The 21,994-nt window shown below is 37.9% G+C and overlaps 1 protein-coding gene across 5 annotated transcripts in view; it reads left to right on the forward strand.

Moving 5' to 3' along the window:
- LOC150085178 (eukaryotic translation initiation factor 4 gamma 3-like) overlaps positions 1 to 21,994 on the forward strand; it is a 791,506-nt gene that overhangs the window by 93,528 nt on the left and 675,984 nt on the right. For 3 of the 5 annotated variants that reach the window (XM_090373913.1, XM_090373915.1, XM_090373911.1), the window contains one exon: positions 19,213 to 19,275. The exons of the other annotated variants lie outside the window; for them this stretch is intronic. In XM_090373913.1, coding sequence (XP_090230039.1) covers positions 19,213 to 19,275 — 63 coding nt within the window. The remainder of the gene's footprint in view (positions 1 to 19,212; positions 19,276 to 21,994) is intronic. 5 annotated transcript variants of the gene reach the window in all.

Genomic DNA, 21,994 nt, shown 5'->3' on the forward strand with positions numbered 1-21,994 from the left:
TACCATGGCAACTCATTGTGAAGGAAGAGCACAACATGAGCTAGAGCAAATGATGCCTACCACACTACCATCGTAGTTTCTTAAGAGCTATCTATGGTGTATCTACACCTATATTATATAGATATTAAACTCTTTACTCTTAAAGTATTATGCCTTATTGCATTTAGTTAATTTTAATTGAAAAAATAAGAATAAAGTTCAGTTGATTTAAACATAAAACTTTGAATTTTCTTTTCAGAAAACCCAGTGTTCATACATATATACACACAGATTACAAAATATAAGAGCGATAAAGCTCAATTTTTCCTATATAAATAATATTGTTAAATATAAGAGAACATCTCATACCTTTTTGTAGGAAAACCTTGTCGCATGTTGCTAATTTTATTTGAATTCGATTTTATATGGGGAGTGGATTTTATTAAGTATGTTACTTTACTTGTGAGCACAGATTGCAGCCGAAATAATCTCACTTATAAAGAAATTTAATCAAAAAGATTTTAATGTAGAATTTGACAATTGTCTTCGGTTTCCAGTCTGTTTATTGCTGGTTGGTTTAGTTTTGGGTGGGTTGGTGTGCGTCAGCTGCGCTTTGCTCTTCCTTCTTGGCAGTGAGTGGATAATGGTAACTGAATACAAGATTAGTTTTTAGAAAATTGTGTTAAATTAGCAATATTTTAATGGTTTATAATGCGTTTTTAACTTGGGCCTTTTACATAATGTATTAACCGGATTAATTGGATGTGAGTGTTGGGTTGAAGAATTTTCTTACAAAAAGGTATGAGATGTTTAACAACCTCTTATATTTAACAATAGAGACACAGAGAAACATATGCATATGTTATATATATTTATATATAAGGGTCTGCAAATTTTTTTTTTATTATTTTTGTAGGGATCCATAAACTTTTTGATTTTTTAAAGAGTCCGTAGATGTCAATAGTTTGGGAACCACTCCTCTAAACAAAGCCATTTATATTTATTTGTGGTGTTATTATTGAAATTAAACAATTTCATTGATTTAATCATACATCCACTTTTAATAAATAATAAATATTATTATTTATTAAAAGTGGTGTTATTTATTAAAAATTAACTAAAACACATGTACAATGATAATCAATAAAAAAAAAAAAAAAACTGAGCAAACGGCCAGTTACAGTGAAATTCATTTTTCTAAATTATTGAAACAGGCTACATGGACCTCTGCAAAGTGGACACTTCCTTCTTTCCCAATGGTGTCTGCTTTAGATATTTTTAATGAACCATCCTTATATGTACTTCTTGAAGGGTAGTTCATCTTTCAAGGATGGATATATGCACTGTATGATTAAATAAATGAAATTATTGTTTAAATAGTTTTTATTGGTGCTTGTTTAGTTAGTTTTGTGTTCAAGTTTTATGACTTCCACGGAACAAGTTATTGTAATGTGTGTATTACATATACACGTGCACACACACACACACACACACACACACACACACACACACACACACACACACACACACACACACACACACACACACACACACACACACACACACACACAGTGATTCCAAAAGGAACCAGTTAATGGCAGTTGCTGAGGGCCACTGCACATGTTTTGTAAAGAAATTAATAATAATAGACAAGAAACAATCATAAAACAGTTAATCAAAACTCGATTCTTTGTCCAAATGGCAGTTGAGCATTCTGGTCCTTTGCCAAAGCTATTGTCTGTGGTTTCTGTCCATCTGTACTCTAACCTCTTCTACAACCTGATGGTTCTCTTACATCCTCAGCTAAAGATGAAGCCATCTTACTATTGTGGTTACTTTCTCATTGGTTGATCTGTGGTGTTATTGTGTTTGTAGGGACTGTACATGGAGACTGAGGTGTTCCCTTTACTGTTAACTGCTGTACTGTTGGGACTGTTCAGGTTTGAGGAAAAGTTTACTTCATTGCGACCATTATTCCTGGTTTATACATCTACTTCCTGGATTGGACTTCTCCTCATTTTAACGTTCATAGTGGACCTGCAGGTGCATTTGGATCCTTTGAAGATCATCACAACCTTATGTTGGGACTTTATAGTATCGGATGCCTTCATGATATTGCATTGTGATATGGACATTACATTGAGAACGAATTGACCCCTCTACAAGGGAATCTGAGATAATTGTACATCAACATTGTTAGTGGTGCAGCATTGTAAATAGATTGTAGGGTTTCTGGGAAAGCTAGCTGGTACTGCATAGTATAATAATAATAATTAAAAAAAAAAACTTTACTTTTTTTTATATTGACAATCTTGGTAAATCATGTCCTAACATATCCAGTATACTTTCACTCGATGCTCTTCCCATGATTTTCTCTTAGAAGGATGTTAAAATAATTCTGAACAATCTTGACCAAGAAAGCTCCAGATTCTGTTGGCATTTTTTCATTTGTTCTCAAAACCTGTGCTCTTGAGCTTTCTTCTTTTCTATATTGCCTTTTTACACTTTATTCCACTGGTGTTCTTATTTCTGCTTGGAAATTTGCTAATATTCTAAGAAGGGTGATAAATTTCTCCCTTCCAATTATTGCCCCATTGCATTTACCTCTACTCTTCCCAAAGAATAGAGAAATACTTCAACCACCAACCCTTGAACTATTTTGAAACCTTTCGTCTGATCATGAGTTGCTGATATGGGTTCTCTCGATGTCACTTTACTGCTGTTATATCGACTTAGGCGCTCATCTTTGGATAAATTGGATGGAAAAATTTGGTGAAACTGAAGTAGTTGCTATTGTGTTTTAAGGCTTTTGATTGTGTTTGTCATAAAGTTTTTCTTTTAACTTCTCGACCAATGCTGATGTGCCCTCATGTTTCAGTTCTTTCTCCCACTCTTTTCCTCTTTTATATTAATTGCTGGTGATGGCACACTATATTCTGCTTTCCAATTTAAGAATTATCCCACCTTTCAGTGTGCAAAAACAGCTTCAACTTTTTGAATATCCATTATCAATTCCTTAAATGCTGATCTCTAGGTAATTCACCAGTGAGGAAAGAAAACTCATTTCTGTTTTATTTCTCATAAAGAAGAGTCTCCTGTTCCTCTGCTCATCTTTGATTGCGATTAGTTTTCTAGAACAATGACATCCCCACTAGGGATTACTCTGTCCTTTAATCTCTCTTGGCATAAGAACATCACAAATATTGCTTCCTCTGCATAAAAAAAAAATGGGTTTTCTTTTTTGCTCTTGGCATTACTTTTCTTCTAAACAACTATTTGTTATGGACAAACAGATCTACCTGACCACAGAATATAGTTCCCTGTCTGAGGCTTCTAGTCCCTGTTCAAAAGAGTTAATGACAAAAGAGTCAAGTTAATGACCCATCTCTTATAAAATCTCTCCATGAGACACTCAGTGTCTGGTGGAGAAATTTTATAAGATATTCAGTTTCTGTAGATACTTCCACGATACTATTCTTCTGAATTGGCATTGTAATTTTTTAGACCTATTCGAACAAACCTCAACTAGTCAGCATCTGTTCAACCTACAAACTCATAGAGCCAACTTTTCCTCTTCCTTATACATCCTCTATTTCTGTTCTCTGAAATAATCTTCCCTCATGTATATTTCCTGAAACATACTATCTAGAAATTCAAGTCAAGTTTTTTTCTGTCTTCTTAGCTTTCTACCCATGGAGCCCACAGTACTAAGTACTGTAGGTTCTAATGCCTTTTGTGTTTAGAGTTTTCAAAAAAAAATTTTTTTTTGAGCTGTAAAATTTAAACAAAACAGTTTTTAACTTTTTACAGCAACAGCAGCACTTTCGCTTCTGAACAAGAAGACCTATACTTGGCCACACAAAAGCAGTAATAGGGAAAAAAAAAAACATAGAAACACAAAGTCTGCAAGACTTTCACTGGCACATCCATAAATTTTGTTTGGAGGGTTACTCATACAATTCACATTGAAGTTTTTGTAATGCATAGCAGTACAGTTATATAGTATAAAATAAGTGTTCTTGAGGGTGGGGGATTACCAAGTCGCACGCAATTCTGAGAAAACAGTAGTTTTCAAACTACTTAAGCAGGACTTCATGTACAATCTGGAAAGTAACAGCCAACATTTCTGAAATGTTGACCAACACATAACAAAGATTTTGTTTCAATATTATATTACATTCAAATAAATAGAATTTGTAGTGTGATATCTGGTCATTTTATTGTAAATCATTCGAGTGTAAGAAAAGTAAGACCATGTGAGAACTTTACTTATATTTGTTCCAGTATATTCAGTCTGATTGAGGACAGTTAGGGACCCTATTTTCTTAATATTTCTAATGTTTCCACATAGGCAAAACCAGACATGGTTGTTGGTTGGTTAGTTGTTTTGAATTTGTGCTGAAGCAATAAAAGCTTGGAAGCAGTACTATATCTTGGCTGTAAATTGAATGTATTCTAAGTTCTGTTTTTTGTTAACATTTTTAGACAACTTTAATATTAGATAGCTATTGTATCTGAAACCAGTAAAGATTCTTGCATATTTTGAAACACACACACACACACACACACACACACACACACACACACACACACACATACACACACACACACACACAAGCTGTATTAACAAAACAATTAATACAGTTAGTGTGTTGATATTTTGCAAAGCCTTGATATAGGCCCTGTACATCAGGTATTCTTAATATTTTTTTAGCCCTTCCCTCCCAGTGAATCAACCAATAAAACCAAAATTACTCCCTTTTTGAAATGGCAGTAGAGTAAAAGAGAATGGTTATCAATTACTTTTATATAAGTTTATTATTTCTAATTAATCACATCATAAGTGGCATTTCAGAAAGAAACTTTTCATTGATTCACTAAATGTTTTTGTTTATACTCTGGTCTGACCAGAATATAAACTTATTGTATTGTATATGTATTCTAAACTCTACTCTGGTCAGTAGAGTTTACAATAAATTATCAATACAAACATTATTGGTATTTAGCAGTCATGGGCTTGATCCGAGTGCACTCAAAGAGCACATGCTACTGCACTCTCGTTCCTGATCACTCTGCTATGTCACTACTAAGTTGTTACTTATTAATTGAATCTAATGATGTATAATAAATTCATGATAAAAGGTGATCTCTCCTGAGATGGAAGTGTGGCTGTTTTTTTGATTACTTTGCATGCTGAATATCCTTAATACAGTGGAACTAACTCATGACATCTGAAATAATCTAAATTATTTCAGGTTAAAAACCACTGCCTTATATTATAAAGAAAAGGTTCCTCTCAACATTTAACATGCTATTGATATAAAATTATTGAAATATCTCACTTAGTTTTAAGAAGTGCTTAACTTGCCCTTTTTGTATTTGTGTTTTGAGGTTGTAAATAAAGAAATAGTTTTCCATTTGACAGTCCATGCATTGCAGATCCCTTTGTCAGCATATACAGTCTGTCCTCAACCAAGGCATGTTTCCTGTTATGTGGACAGATTATACTATGAGATCTGTCTCCAAGCTCAATTTCCCACATGTGTTGAGTAGCTATGGCCAATAGCAACTGCCTCTACCCTTCTAAATGTACTCAAAAAAGCTATTCTTCCAGCTCTCACAAGCTACATACTTCCCCAGCCTCCACCACAGATCCATTATGCAACAAAAAATCAATTCACATTCACTAATCTGGCTACAACTAATGCCATCTTATCTGCCTTTGAGGAAAATGCTGAACTAGTAATAACCTATCTGAATGAATATCAGTGCTGCCTTTGATTCTGTCAACATCAAAAGGCTACTCCACCTCCTCGAGCAATATATCAAGGGTGACAATAAAATTCATACTCTTCCTGTTAACAGGAAGAGTGCTACAACTGAAATTTGGCTAAAAAACATTATCCAGATGTATAACAGCAGAGGTGCTTCAAGGTGGCATGCTGTCAGGATTACTGTTTTCCATTCCTTAAAGGAAAGGCAAACTACATATGCTATGTTGATGATATCAACCATTCAGGCACATGATGATCCCCAAATGAATCAGAATACATTGCCACTTATGGAATGAAAATAAATCCTACTAAATCCACTACAGTAGTTTTCTCCCTGAGACGATGCCAAACTGAGATCCTTCATCTCTGGATGGCATCTCCACTACCCTAGCTGAACCACATACTGTTCAGAGTTGTTTTTGATGTGCTGCAAGGATAACTCTGACAGGAAGCTGACATCAATAATCGCCTAGATCTCATCACAGCAAGATTGCAAAAGGTGAAATGGAATGCTTTGCATTCCATTTCACCTTTTGCAGTCTTTCTGGATGTTACATGTTGATGTCCCTTCAACTGTTATCATCAAGGGACATCAACGTGTAACCATCTGTTACATGTTGATGTCCCTTGAATAACAGAATGCTACATAAACACTATCATTTACTTTTCCATTCTTTATGTGGGTGGAGCTGAGTGATCTGCTACATCCACAACTCTGAAACAACTGTTTACGCAGTAATCCTGGCTACTGAGATGGACTGCATACAAACACTGACAGTAATGGCAGTGTGCTACTGCAACAGGATCTAGATAATTTGGGCAGATGGGCTAAGACGTGGCAACTGAAGTTTAACCTTGACAAATGCAAAGTACTGCATATGGGTAGAAGTAACCCCAGAGAAACGTACCAACTGTGTGGTAGTACACTTAAGGTAGTAGAAAATGAAAAAGACCTGGGAGTAATTGTGCAGGCAGATATGAAGTTTTCTGAGCAATGCAGACAGGCTGCCAGGGCAGGTCATGGGGTTTTGTCAATGATATATAGGAATTTTGCTAGCAGGGAAAAGGAGGTGATTATCCCTCTGTATAAGGCAATGGTCAGGCCACGCCTTGAGTACTGCGTACAGGTCTAGAGGCCTCATTTTAGGAAGGATGTAGATTTACTCGAGCATGTACAGAGAAGGGCAACAAGATTGGTTGAGGGGAATGATGAGATCCTCTTATCAAGAGAGGCTTAAATTCTGCAAATTTCAGTGGCTGGAGACTAGGCACCTGCGCGGTGATCTGATTGAGGTGTATAAGGCCTTGAATAGGTTGAGCACGCTGAATTCTGATGGGATCCTTCCACTTGTTCAGATTACGAACCTAAGGGGGCATAAATTCAAATTACGAAAGGACAGATGTAGAATAGATGTGCGGAAATTTGCCTTTAGCCAGCGGGTGGTTAATTGCTGGAACAAACTTCCATCTGTCGTTGTGGAAGTTGATAGGTTGAATAAATTTAAGGAGGAACTGGACAGGCATTTGGAGGGAATGGTGTGTTTTTTTTTGGCTGATGCTGCATAAGCTCATACATTTGCTTTCTTGCATCACATGCCACTACTACTACTACTACTGGATCTGAGCTAGTTGGCACAACTAATCTCATAACTGCAGTCACCATTTCCAGATTGTCAAAGAGACATCAGTAACAGACATCAGGCTAAAATCTACTGTTAAAGTCTTGCTGTTACGACTGGCGTTCCCCTGGTGTGGGACTTCTGCCACTGGAAGATCCCCATCTGTGGCCTAAGGGTTATCCCTTCCCTGTGTCAAAATAAATACTGACTGCACATCACAGACAGGTTTATTCTAACTCATTTGTTTAGCTTGGTACAACAATGTGTCATCAGATTCTCCAAAGAGCCAAGGTATCATAAAAGGATCCTTGATGAGCTCATCCATGAACTCTAATCCTTAAGACCCCACTGCATCATGCCCTACTGCTGATCATAACTTTCCACATTACTGGTGAAGAAACTACAGGACTTCAGTGAATATTATATGTTCTGTATATAATATCATCTTAATTATGTAATATAATATGTAAATAGTTCATGTATATAGAAATGCAGTGATAAAGTATCATCTTACTGTTACTCAACTTTATATTATGTGTTTGTTATATGGTGTTTAATTATTTGTGTTAACCCCTGGCAACAACTATTCAGGATGTGATGGGCATTGTTGCAATGCTCTTTGCTCCGCAATATTTGTAAAGATAGAATCAGTAGTGTTAGTAGAGGCATATGATTCAAGAAAGCAGGCTTATATAGCATCAGCAAAAAAAAAAAAAAAAAAACCCTTCCTGTTTCACTCATCCATTCACTCCGAAAGTTTGTCTAGTTGGCCTTGAATTTATTTAAGCTGTCAATTACCACAACAACAACAGATGGAAGTTTGTTCCAGCAATCAACCACCTGCTGGCTAAAGGCAAATTTCTTCACATCTATTCTACAACTGTCTTTCCTCTTGAAAGATAGTTGTAGAATTCTGCACCTGAAGATTGATCCTGCTCAATCCATTCAGGGCCTTATACATCTCAATCAGATCACTCTGCAGGTCTCCAGATGCTGCAATTTGCAAAACTTAAACCTTTCTTGGTAACAGCGACCCATGCTTCCCCTCACCAGTCTTGTTGCCCTTCTCTGTACTCATTCTAGCAACTCTACATCCTTCCTAAATGAGGTTACCAGATCTGTAAGCACTACTCAAAGTGTGGCCTGACCATTGCCTTATACAAGAAGATAATCTCCTCCTTATCCCTGTTAACAAAATTCCTATATATCATTGACAAGACCCGATGAGCTACTCATGCAGCCTGTTTGCACTGCTCAAAAAACTATATCTGACTACACAATTATCAGCAAGTCATTTCATTCTCCACTACCCTGAGTGTAGTACCACACAGTTGGTATGTTACTCTTGAATTACTGCTACCCGTATGCAGCACTTTGTCAATGTTAAACTTCATTTGCCACCTCTCAGCTCAACTTTTCTAGATCCTGTTGCAGTACTGTATCGTCTGCAGACTTGGACATTAAGTCTGATATAACTTCATCAATATCGTTGATAAATATAGAAAACAACAATGCGGATAACATGGACCCCTGGAGGACACCACTAATAACATTAGTCCATGAAGAGCAGTGTCCATTGATTACCACACTCTGTCTTTTCCACTGAACCATCCCTTTATCGATAGCAGCAACTTGTCCTTAATGACATATTGCTCCAACTTGTACAGTTGTCTTCCATGCACAACAGTATCAAAAGCTTTCTTAAGCACGGACTGGAGATGTGCAAATGTATCCCCAATTCACAAAGGGAGATCGAAGGGTGACATGAGTAATTACAGACCAGTTAGTTTAACTTCTGTTCCAGGTAAAATAATGGTGTCACTGGTTAAAGATGCATTGCAGGATCATCTAGACAAGACTGCAGCAATAATTCAGATACAGCATGGATTTGTTAAGGGAAAGTCTTGTCTGACAAATTTGATAGGATATTGTGGTTACAAAGGAACTGGATGCAAAAATTAATTTTGATATCCTATATTTGGATTTCAGGAAAGCTTTTGACACTGTTGCGCATGGAAGACTATTGTACAAATTGGAGCAGAATGGTATTAAGGGTAAGTTGCTACAATGGATAAAAGGATGGTTGAGTGGGAGAAGACAGAGGGTGGTAATTAATGGGTGCTGCTCTTTGTGGACTAATGTTATTAGTGGAGTCCCACAGGGTTCGGTGTTGGGTCCTCTGTTTTGTTTATTTATCAAGGATATTGATGAAGGTATATCAGGCTTAGTGTCGAAGTTTACAGATGATACAAAGGTTGGTAGGGTTAGTAATGGCAGTGTGCTACTGCAACAGGATCTAGATAATTTGGGCAGATGAGCTAAGAAGTGGCAACTGAAGTTTAACCTTGACAAATGCAAAATACTGCATATGGGTAGAAGTAACCCCAGAGAAACGTACCAAATGTGTGGTACTACACTTAAGGTAGTAGAAAATGAAAAAGACCTGGGAGTAATTGTGCAGTCAGATATGAAGTTTTCTGAGCAATGCAGACAGGCTGCCAGGGCAGGTCATGGGGTTTTGTCAATGATATATAGGAATTTTGCTAGCAGGGAAAAGGAGGTGATTGTCCCTCTGTATAAGGCAATGGTCAGGCCATGCCTTGAATACTGCATACAGGTCTGGAGACCTCATTTTAGGAAGGATGTAGATTTTCTTGAGCGTGTACAGAGAAGGGCATCAAGATTGGTGAGGGGGAATGAAGGGATCCTCTTATCAAGAGAGGCTTAAGTTCTGCAAATTTCAGCAGCTGGAGACTAGGCACCTGCACGTGATCTGATTGAGGTGTATAAGGCCTTGAATGGATTGAGCAAGCTGAATTCTGATGGGATCCTTCCACTTGTGCAGATTGCGAACCTAAGGGAGCATAAATTTAAATTAAGAAAAGACAGATTAGAATAGATGTGCGGAAATTTGGCTTTAGCCAGCGGGTGGTTAATTTGCTGGAACAAACATCCATCTGTCGTCATGGAAGTTGATAGGTTAAATAATGTTCATGGTCACATGCTCTTAGTCACATTGGAGTCTGCTGACGAGGCTAGTGGGAGCCAGATGTGTTCAAAGCCGCTAAGTGGATTTTGTTATTTATTGATTTGAAATTATTGTTTTTCTAAAACTTTTGATTTAAATTTAGTAGTATAGCATTATTTTGTGACTTTCTGATTAATCTGGTGTATTTATTCCTTACTTGGCCTTGTAATTGCATAAAAGTATCGATAAGGGTATCATATCCACGTTACTGTAGAGTTGTTAAAATTGGGAGGAAGAGACATAACACAACAACTGGCAAGGCTCTTCAGAAGTGCATTAGAAAAAGTGTGACGCCTAAGCAGTGGAATAATGCAATCATAGTTTTCCTGCATAAGAAAGGAGATAAATCAGAAATTGGAAATTATAGAACAATTAGCTTGTTATCCCACATCTACAAGTTGTTCACAAGGGTCATTACTAACAGATTAGAAAGAATACTTGAGAATCAACTGAAAGAGCAAGCTGGCTTTAGGACAGGATTCTCAACTATGGATCACCTTCACGTAATATCACAGCTAATGGAGAAAGCAAATGAATATAAAACACCATTATGCCTGGCATTTGTGGATTATGAAAAGGCATTTGACTTTTCATAATCCACAAATTTGAAAACATAAGGCAATGTTTTGGACACTGGAAAGACAAGGCATTGATACCCCATATATTATGATTTTGAAGAAAATATATGAGAGTGCTACCTCCTTTATTAGACTAGACAAAGACAGTAGGAAATTTAAAATTGAGAAAGGAGTTCGACAAGGAGACACCATATCTCCGAAGCTGTTTACTGCTGCCCTTGAGGAAGCTTTCAGAAGATTAGACTGGTCGCAGAAAGGAGTCAGTGTGAACGGAGAGTACCTAAACCATTTACAGATGACATTGTGGTCATAAGCCACGATCCCAAAGAATTAGAAGAAAATCTTAATCAGTTATGTACAGTTAGTAAGGATTTTGGACTAAAGATGAATATGGCTAAAACAAAAGTAATGATGAACAAGTATGCCATGGAAAGGGAAATAATGATTGAAGGAGCAGTAATTGAAAAGGTGGAGTCATATACTTATCTGGGACAAGTTATTAGCTGTAATAATGATAAATGGCTGGAAGTCAAGAGAAGAATAAATTTTGGATGGATAGCATTCAGGAAATATAGTCACATACTGAAGAGCAATATCCCAGTTTGTCTGAAACGTAAAATAATGAACCAATGTGTACTCCCCACCATGACTTATGGAAGTGAAACTTGGGCACTCACCAAAAGAATGGAAGAGAAGCTGAGAACTACACAGCGAAGAATGGAACGAATCATATTGGGAATTAGACTTTTAGATAAGAAGAGAAACACATGGATTAGGCAGCAAAATCAAGTAAAGGACATTCTTATCAAAACTAAAGAACTAAAATGGTCTTGGGCAGGACACATAGCTCGAAGACATGACGACAGATGGTTTTCCAGGTTTTCTTCTAGCTCCTCTAAGAGGAGCTAGAAGAAATCCTGGAAGACAAAGGCGGAGTAGATGAAATTCATGAGTTTGTGGGTAGTAAATGGATGGCCAGTGCTCAAAACAGGAGGAACTGGAAAGTTGCTGGAGAGGCCTTCATCCTGCGGTGGATTGAAAATCTCTGATGATGATGATAAGTGTCCGTAGATTTACCGTTCATAACTTGCGCCATTGTTATACGATATGTTATATCCCAAACTAGATAGCGTTAGTATAGTATATAATATAATATTGTCAATTAATCAGCAAAATCTACTAATTTTGTTAAACTTCGTTGTCAATTAAATTGTACTTTTAACTAAATACATATAACGACTTAGATTACAAACAAAATATAATTAATTAATACATAACTTGATACGTAAGTTATATAAACAGAACTCGTAAATAATATTTGATACTGAAAAATATATATAGCGTTATAACTGTGTTGGGATACAAGTTTAGGGTTATAATTTTGTACTGAAATTGAAATTTTATGAAATTAAATCGAAATCATGACTCAGACCAGAGCAGCAAAGCAAAAGGCTCAAGCTAATGGGAGTGCTATGGCTCAGAGGAGAACTAAGGGGGTCAGTTGCCCTCTGAATCACAGCCTTTTAAAATGCACTGCTTCCATGATGTTTGGGGAGAAATCAGGTACGGGACATTATATTGCCATGGGGGATGTCTTTGTGTGTGCGCGCGATGCAAGGAGTGTGAGGAAATGAGGCAGCAACTCAGCCTTGTTATGGATCTATATGAGAGCTTGAAGGACAGGGTGGATGCCCTCGAAGGATTTAAAGTGAGGGACTCATCAAGCTCTCAGCTGCCCACATCAACGGCAGAGCTTGCACTTGGTCATCATGCAACACAGTGGCAACCCCTAAGGCAGATGCACTGGTCCCACAGGAACCAGCTGTTGTTGGTGACTCTATTGTCAGGGAAATGGGGAACATGCTTTGTAAAAAGGATAGGTGGAATAGGATCAGGGTATGTCTGCCAGGGGCAAAGGTTGATGACGTTGTAGAGCGGATATCATCTTTTAAGGGCACAGAAGGTGATATAGTTGTACACATTGGCACTAATGATATTAAGAGTAAGAGGCAGAATTACTTAACAAGTACACGTCACTGTTGAAAAAGTGAATTAGGGTTGAATTCGAAAGTGTCTGCAAGTCTGCCCAGACATGATAGGAGGGAGTATATAATGAGAGCCTTGTCGATCAATTCGGCCCTGGAAAGATTGTGCACGGCTCAAGGGGTAGAATTTTCTTCAGCCTGGTCTGTACTTGTTAACAGAAGGGACTGCTTCTACAGGAATGGGATACACCTAAATAGAAAGGGTGCATCGAGGCAGTGTTAGGTAGGTTGGAAAACTGCTACCTTGGGAGGATACAAGGACTAATAGATTAGCAGTAGCCACTGCCAGAGGTGAAAGTGATTCTTGCACTGCTCCTATTGGAATAAGCAGAAGCCTGGAAAACAAGATGCAGGATATTTCAGAGACTGCTGGGAGTCATTGCGGTACAAGTAAACACATGGGTTGTGTTAGGATAGCTAAGAAAAAGAACAGGTGCATGTATACTTGCGTGTACACCAATGCTAGGAGTTTAATAAATAAATTTGATAAATTTGAGGTATTGCTCAAAGCATCAAAGGCAGATATTGTTGGGATATCAGAGACAGATATAAGGAATGCAGAACTGGAATTTGGGGGAGTACAGTGTGTACAGAAAAGATAGGAAGGGAGGAGGAGGGGTTATGCTATTAGTTAAGAAACACGTAAAATCCAAGCAAGTGAAGCCAGTCGACATCACTGGACAGTGCAGTGTTGAGTCAGTTTGGTGTGACATAAGCATTGGGAGATTAAAATTGAGAGTAGGAGTGTGCTGTAGGCCTAATGACTTTGATGAGTATAATAAGAAACTGTACAGGAAAATAGAGTGGGCCAGAAAATCAGAGAGTTTTATAATGGGGGATTTTAATTTCCCAGATATTAACTGGAATTTGTGGATTGGTCACTCACACACTAGCAAGGCTTTTGGGTTTATTGAATGATTGTTTTCTACATCAGCATGTTCGGGAGGCAACTAGAGGGAGTAATACTCTTGATTTGATTATGAGTAGTGATTCTTCATGCATTAAGAATCTGTCGATAGAGGAACCACTAGGTGGCAGTGATCACAGTGTGCTGAAGTGGGATTTACTCAAAGACGTAACTACCATCAGGGGTAAAGAAAGGGTTTTTGCTTTTATAAAGGCGACTACGATGGTCTGAGACAGTATTTAAATTCTATATAGTGGGACCAACTGATGATGTTACCAACAGCAAATTCAAAATGGGAAGCATTCAAAGAACTTATCTTGGAAGCTACTAGGCTTTACATACCAACTAAGAAATATTGTTCAAGGTTTAGGCCTAAATGGATGTCAGATAAACTAATGAGACATATGGCAGAGAAGAAAAATGCTTGGGATACATGTAAATTAACACGTGACACAGAAGCCTATGATAGATATAAGTTGATCTGTAACCAAGTTACAAAGGAGGTTAGGCAGGCAAAGGCAGATTACGAGAAATCTTTGGCAAGGGATGCAAAGAAAAACAGCAAAGAGTTCTTTACTTATGTAAACTCTAGAAGGATGGGGATGAATCAGATTGGTCTACTTGATATTGATGGTTCTACTGTTGATGATCCTGCTCAGGTAGCTAACAAACTAAATGAATATTTTTCATCGAGATTCACACATGAGTTATTCAGCGAGGGGAATGCCAAAGGTGTATTCAACTGGCAGAAAGCTAGATAATCTTGTAATAACTGAGAGTAAAGTGAAGGAGAAATTGTTGAAGATAAACACAAGAAAGGCACCTGGGGTGGATGGGATCTATCCAGTTATATTAAAGGAGGCAGCAATGGAAGTAAGCAAATGCTTAGCCATAATTATGAGAGCTTCCTTGGACTCAGGGGTGCCTCCAGAGCCAGATGTGTGAAGGAGCAGCAGTGCGTAGCACGTGCTTCTTGATTAGACCGAGGTTCGAGCCCATCACCACCAAATACTGAAGATGCGGAAAGGTCAGGGAATGACCACCGCATATCCCCGCAGCAATATGGCCTTAGTTGCTAATGCTCCTAAAAACCAAATAACAAACAAACATCCTAGGACTCAGGGGAGGTACCCATAGACTGGAGATGTGCAAATGTGACCCCAATTCACAAAGGAGGATAAAAGGCTGACACAAGTAATTATAGACCTGTGAGTTTAACTTCTGTTCCAGGAAAATTAATGGAGGCACCGGTTAAAGAAGCACTGCAGGATCATCTAGACAAGACTTCAGTTATAGCTCTGACACAGCATGGTTTTGTTAAAGGGAAGTCTTGCCTGACCAATTTGATTGGATACTATGATGCAGTCACAAAATAACTTGATGCAGGGAATAACTTTGATATTATATATTTGGATCTTAGAAAGGCTTTTGATACTGTTGCGCATGGAAGACTGCTGCACAAATTGGAGCAGTGTGGCATTGGAGGCAAATTGCTGTTATGGATAAAGGGATGGTTGAGTGGCAGAAGACAAAAGTGGTAATCAATGGACACTGCTCAACGTGGACTAATGTTATTAGTAGAGTTCCTCAGCATTCAGTGTTGGGTCCATTGTTCTTTTCTATATTTATAAATAATATTGATGATGTTATATCAAGCTTAATGTCCAAATTTGCAGACGATACAAAAGTTGGCAGGGTTGGTAAGGACACTACTCACGCTATGCTGCTTCAACAAAGGTTGAGCAGATGGGCTGAGAGGTGGCAAATGAAGTTTAACATTGACAAATGTAAAGTACTACATATGGGAAACAGCCACCCCAGAGCAACATATCAACTCTGTGGTACTACACTGACAGTAGTAGAGAATGAAAAGGACCTGGGGGTAATTGTGGAAGCAGATATGAAGTTCTCTGAGCAGTGCAGGTGGGCTGCAAGAGTAGGTCATGGTGTCTTATCAATGATATACAGGAATTTTTCTAGCAGGGATAAGGAGGTGATTATTTTTTTGTATAAGGCAATGGTCAGGCTACACCTTGATTACTGTATACAGGTCTGGAGGCCTGATTTCAAGAAGGATGTAGAGCTGCTGGAACGAGTACAGAGAAGGGCAACAAGGTTAGTGAATGGAATAAAGGGTTGTTCTTACAAAGAAAGGCTTAAGTTTTGCAAATTACAGTGTCTGGAGACTAGGCACCGGCGAGGTGATCTGATAGAGGTGTCTAAAGCCTTGAATGGTTTGAGCATGCTCAATGCTGATGCGATTTTGTCTCTTGCTGAGAATAATAACCTGAGAGGGCATAAATTCAAATTGAGGAAAGACAGATGTAGGATAGATGTCCTGAAATTTGCCTATAGCCAGCGGGTAGTTGGTTGGTGGAACAGTCTTCCATCCCTTGTGGAAGTTGATAGCTGAAATAAGTTTAAGGCTCAGCTGGAAAGGTATTTCGAATGAACGGAGGGTGAAGTGGAAGTGTTTTTTTTTTTTTTTTTTTTTTCTGACTGACTGATGCTGCATAAGCTTGCTTTCTTGCATCATATGCCTCTACTAATGCTAATGCTAATAAATTTAAGTAGGAACTGGACAGGCATTTGGAGTGAATGGTGTGTTTTTTTTTATTTTTTTTATTTTGGCTGATGCTGCGTAAGCTCATACACTTGCTTTCTTGCATTACATGCTACTACTACTACTGCCAACTCACAAGTTTCAGTCTATATCTGGGAAGTTAAAAATCCAACATTATAAGATAATCTTATTTACAGGCCAACACTATTTCTCTGTACAGTTGTTCGCTGTACTCATCAGAGTCATTAGGCCTATAGCACACTCCTCTCAGTTTTGCTTTCCCTGTGGTTATGTTGCACCAAACTGACTCAAAACTGCACTGTCCACCCATGTCAACTGGATGTACTTAGAGTTTGTGTTTCTTAACTAACAGCAAAACCCCTCCTCCCTTCCTACCCTGTCTATCCTTTTTGTACACATTGTACTCCCCAAATTCCAATTCTACATTCCTTATATCTGTGTGACACTACGTCTGTGATATCCCAATGATATCTGCCTTTGATGTCTTGACCAGCAGCTCAAATTCATCAAATTTATTTACTATACTCCTAGAATTGGTGGACTTGGCACATCATGGGCTTAGTTTCACTTGTGCCATAAAAACCAAAATCAAATCAAAACCTAGCATTGGTGTACTTGTAAGTATTCATGCACCGATTCTTACTCTTAGTTACCCTAACACAGCCCAAGTATTTACTTGTTCCTTGATGACTCCCAGCAGTCCTTGAAATCCCTAGCACCTCACTTTCCAGGCTGTTGCTGCTCATTCCCATAGAAGCAATGCAAGAATCACTCCGTTGATGACTCCCTAGCATCTTGCTTTCCAGGTTGTTGTCCATTCTCATAGAAGCAATGCAAGAATCACTTTCACCTCTGGCTGCAGCTACTGTTAATCCATTAGTCTGGAAATCTCCCAAGCTAGCAGTTTTCTGACCATTCTAACACTGCCTCGATAGCTGATGCTATCAAATCATACAATAATGAGATATGCAATAAAGTATTTTAATTATAATAATAATCCTTCTTTCTGTTAGATACCACATCAATTACAGAGGTTTATATTGAATAATGCCAGTTTACCTGAATTCATGATTCTTGGAAGGTTGATGAGCACTGGAGGCTAGTGAGATTTGGCACAAGCGCTTGGAGTATCACAGTGTCATCATCAGATGAATTGATTCCAAGAGACTGAAAGAGTAAAATAAAGACAACATTGTGGTCTACTGTTAATTTTGGCATAAATTTGGTGGGATGGGCTGATGTTCAGGGAGGCATCAATTGTTAGTAGTTGTATGACTCACTAACTACATCATTAGGAATAGATCATGGTTGGATCAGAGGTAGAGAGATGGTATCCCATGTTGATGCACCATCTCATACAGCATTGCATGGTTGAACCCATCCTTTGCTTGCCATTCCTCTTTTATAACTTGTCCTTCTTACCTGAATCAAATTGAATATGCATAGGGATGCTCTAGTCATATTGCTGCTTGGCTGACACACCGTTAAGCCCAGCAGGTGGAGGAAGTCCTCACTGAGAAGTGGAATTCTTCACTGAGGAATTCCACCTCAGAATTCCTCAGTGTCTCCTAGATAATTTGATCAGTCTGATGATGTGGAGGTATGAAAACGTGTAGCAGTGTAAGGAGCCTGCACACTGGATGATCTGCTTTCATAACTCTCAGGAGTTGCTGTTGATTACCTACTTTCCCCTCCACTTTCATCTGTACATTATTAAACTCCTTTGATTTTATAAACTTGAGTTAAGTTTTTTCTGCTTGTTTTCCTTTCTGTTAACTGAAAGATTAATTTAAAGAAATAGTCAGAGTTGATCATTATGTATGGGCATTATCTTCGTCATTATTTTGGATGGGACAGATTGACGCTCACAATACAACATTGAAAAGTCATCTTTAGTTAAGAGAGCTGTAGTGTTTGTTGAGTAGGATAACTTAAATTATGGGCACATTATATTTACAGTTATATCTTTAGAGCATAGTCTTTTCTTATGTAAAGACATTAGCATTAGTAGAGGCATATGATGCAAGAAAGTAAGCTTATATTGCATACATTCTGTGAGCTTTTCTTAGCTACAGTTGGAGACTTTGCATAAATAGCTTAAAAAAGAGGGAATTAAATTGATCCCCTACACGACTGTCAGTAGTTAGTTTCAAGTGCCAAAGTAGGTGGGGTAGCTTTATCTTGTTCTTCCTGTTTAAACAAAACAGTTTTTTTTTGCATATGTTCCACTCTGCTGATGTCACTGGCTTAATCAGTAATGAAATCCTGTTAATGATAGTAATTTTTTTTTTTAATCTTGTGCTGAATTTATCTCTAGTGGAGGTAGCAACATTCACTCCTTGCTATCTTCTTAGACTGAGAAACATTGCCCGACTCCCTTTCAGAAAAATGAAGTGATTTACAATGTGCTCGGTATTTAGCTGAAACACATAAACACCTCATGGCTAATCTAAACAATCCATCCCAGTCTGGCCATCTGCCAACAAATCCACATCTTACTGCCAAACCATTGTCTTTGTAAACATTCTCTCTCTCTCTCTCCTTCCCAACTTGAACTCCCTAATGCATGTTAAACTTCATATTTTTAAAGTAGCTAATCTCTGACTTAATTGCCTCCCGCATGACATTTTATTTGCTGTATCGGATCAGGTGTGCATTCGTAATTTGCCTAATGGGTTCTCGTGTTATTTCTTATCAGTGTGAACAACGAGCTGAATACTGGTTTTCTTAACAGCTGCGGAGGAGGGTTCAAACTATTTCCGTAAGTAATTCCATATCTTATCTTTTAAGTTTTTTTTCTCTTTCTCATGTTTTATTGTATATGCTAGCCATTCCAGCATTAATAAAATTTTCTTTACTTTTGGGTGTTCTGCCACAACACCCTACTACATTACTAACAAAGCCTCTGACAAACCTCAAATTGATCCATAATATCGGTATTAATAAGACTCGATGATGCAAGGAAGCAGATTTTTTCTGTATCATCATCAAAAAAATAATAATAAATAATAAAATAAAATAATATAAATAGAATTTTCATATTATTCCCATTCCCACAAGGTAACCATTCAATTCTGCTTTGAACTTAGCCAGACTCGCTGCTTGTACCATGTTAGTGAGGCAACTTAGTCCATTGTTTGATGAATCTTTGCCCGTAGGTGGATTTCATGAGATCTGAGATTATATATTTGTGCCCCCCCCAGGAGAGATCAGATCAATCAGGTCTTCCCTTAGATGCCTAAATGTCAAACTTTGAAGTTCACAACTTCTAGACCGTTCTTCATATAAGTATAAATTTTGTACTCATCACTAATCTTGTTGCCCTTTGAATCCTCTTCAGAAGCTTAACTTTCCTTTTTTTTTTTTAGGTATTTTCTCCAGACTTCAATGTAATATTCCAAATGGGGATCTAACTACTGTCTTGTATAGAGAGATAATGGCATCCTTCTCCCTTACTAGTAAAACTATCATGGACAGGACACAGGCCTAACCACCTGTTTACACTGCATGTACAATCATGATAGATTACACCTACATTGTTTTTTTTTTTTTTTTTTTATCTGGAACCACTTTTAACTCTTCTTCTATCTTATATGTGACTTCAGGGTTTTTGTTCCCCAAATGCATAATCTTACGTTTAGAATAATTAAAATTTAGTTGCTTTTTGTAGGACTGTATATGCAACCAATCCAATTCTTTTTGAAGCATTGCAGCCTGGCTTGAATTGTTAACTACCCTTCTCATTTTCAAATCATTAGCAAACTTTTACATCTTCCCTTGGTTACCCTTGTAATATTATTTTTGAAAATTAGAAATAGGAGGGACCAACACTGAACCCCGAAGGATCCTCCCATTGCATTAGTTCACCCTGAAGACTGGCCATTTATGACAATGTTTTGTCTCCCATCTTTAAGCTAGTCCGCAATCTTACTGGCAGCTCTGACCTTATAGAGTAGCCTTTCATGAGGGATAGTAGTATCAAATGCTTTACTAAAGTCTAGATATGTAATTTAAAAATTGTTTCCTGCATCTAACTGCTTAATGACTGCATCATAGTAATTTATCAGCTTAGTCAGGCATGATCTCCTCCTAACAAACTCATGCTGAGATCTATGCCATTCTTGTTGAGATGGTCCTGAATTTTACCCATAACCATGATCTTTCCAGCCATTGGAAGTCAAACTCACTAGCCAATAGTTCCCCAGTTCTCCTTTACCACAACTTTTGTGGACTGGGGAGATATTAGTACTTCTCCAGTCCAAGGATGATTTTCTTGGAGTCTGATGATTCTCTCATTAACATTCCCAATGGCTTGATAAGCTGACATTGCAGTCTTTTAATTATAATTGAATATATAATATCCTTCTCTAGATCTTGCCTCCTTTAACCATATTAGATTTTCTAACAAAGTGATCCTCTGAAATCATTATCACTTATTTTACAACAATCTGATTCCTTAACATTCAACTCAATTCCTTAACTGTTTAGCTCATCTTCTTTTCCCCTGGACCTTCTACTCCAATTAGTTAAGGGATCTATTTTATTTACTCTTCTTTTTTGTATTCACATTAGAGCTCCCTATTCCATTTCTTGGCTCTCTTTGCTGGCATTCTTTTAGCATTAGCATTAGTAGAGGCATTTGATGCAAGAAAGCAAGCTTATGCAGCATCAGCCAAAAAAAAAAAAAAAAATAAATAAATAAAAAATAACCACTTCCACTTCACCCCTCTGTTCGTTCGAAATACCTGTCCAGCTGAGCCTTAAACTTATTTAGGCTATCAACTTCCACGACAAGGGATGGAAGTCTGTTCCACCAACCAACCACCCACTGGCTAAAGGCAAATTTCCTCACGTCTATCCTATATCTGTCTTTCCTCAATTTGAATTTATGCCCTCTCAGGTGATTATTCTAAGCAGGAGGAAGAATCCCATCAGCATTGATCATGCTCAAACCATTCAAGGCTTTATACACCTCTATCAGATCACCTCGCTGGTGCCTAGTCTCCAGACACTGTAATTTGCAAAACTTAAGCCTTTCTTTGTAAGAGCACTCCTTTGTTCCATTCACTAATCTAGTTGCCCTTCTCTGTACTCGTTCCAGCATCTCTACATCCTTCTTGAAATGAGGCCTCCAGACCTGTATACAGTACTCTAATGTGACCTAACCATTGCCTTATACAAGGGAATAATCACCTCCTTATCCCTGCTAGAAATATTCCTATATATCATTGACAATACACCATGAGCTACTCTTGCAGCCCGTCTGCACTGATCAGAGAACTTCATATCTGCCTGCACAACCACCCCAGGTCCCTTTCATTCTCTACCACTGTCAGTGTAGTACCACAGAGTTGATACGTTGCTCTGGGGTTGATGTTTCCCATATGTAGTACTTTACATTTGTCAATGTTAAACTTCATTTGCCACCTCTCAGCCCATCTGCTCAACCTTTTTCAGATCCTGTTGCAGCAGCATAGTGT

The sequence above is a fragment of the Mastigoproctus giganteus genome, chromosome 5 (assembly GCF_048544385.1).
Source record: "Mastigoproctus giganteus isolate SK-2022 chromosome 5, ASM4854438v1, whole genome shotgun sequence".
Lineage (NCBI taxonomy): Eukaryota > Metazoa > Arthropoda > Arachnida > Uropygi > Thelyphonidae > Mastigoproctus > Mastigoproctus giganteus.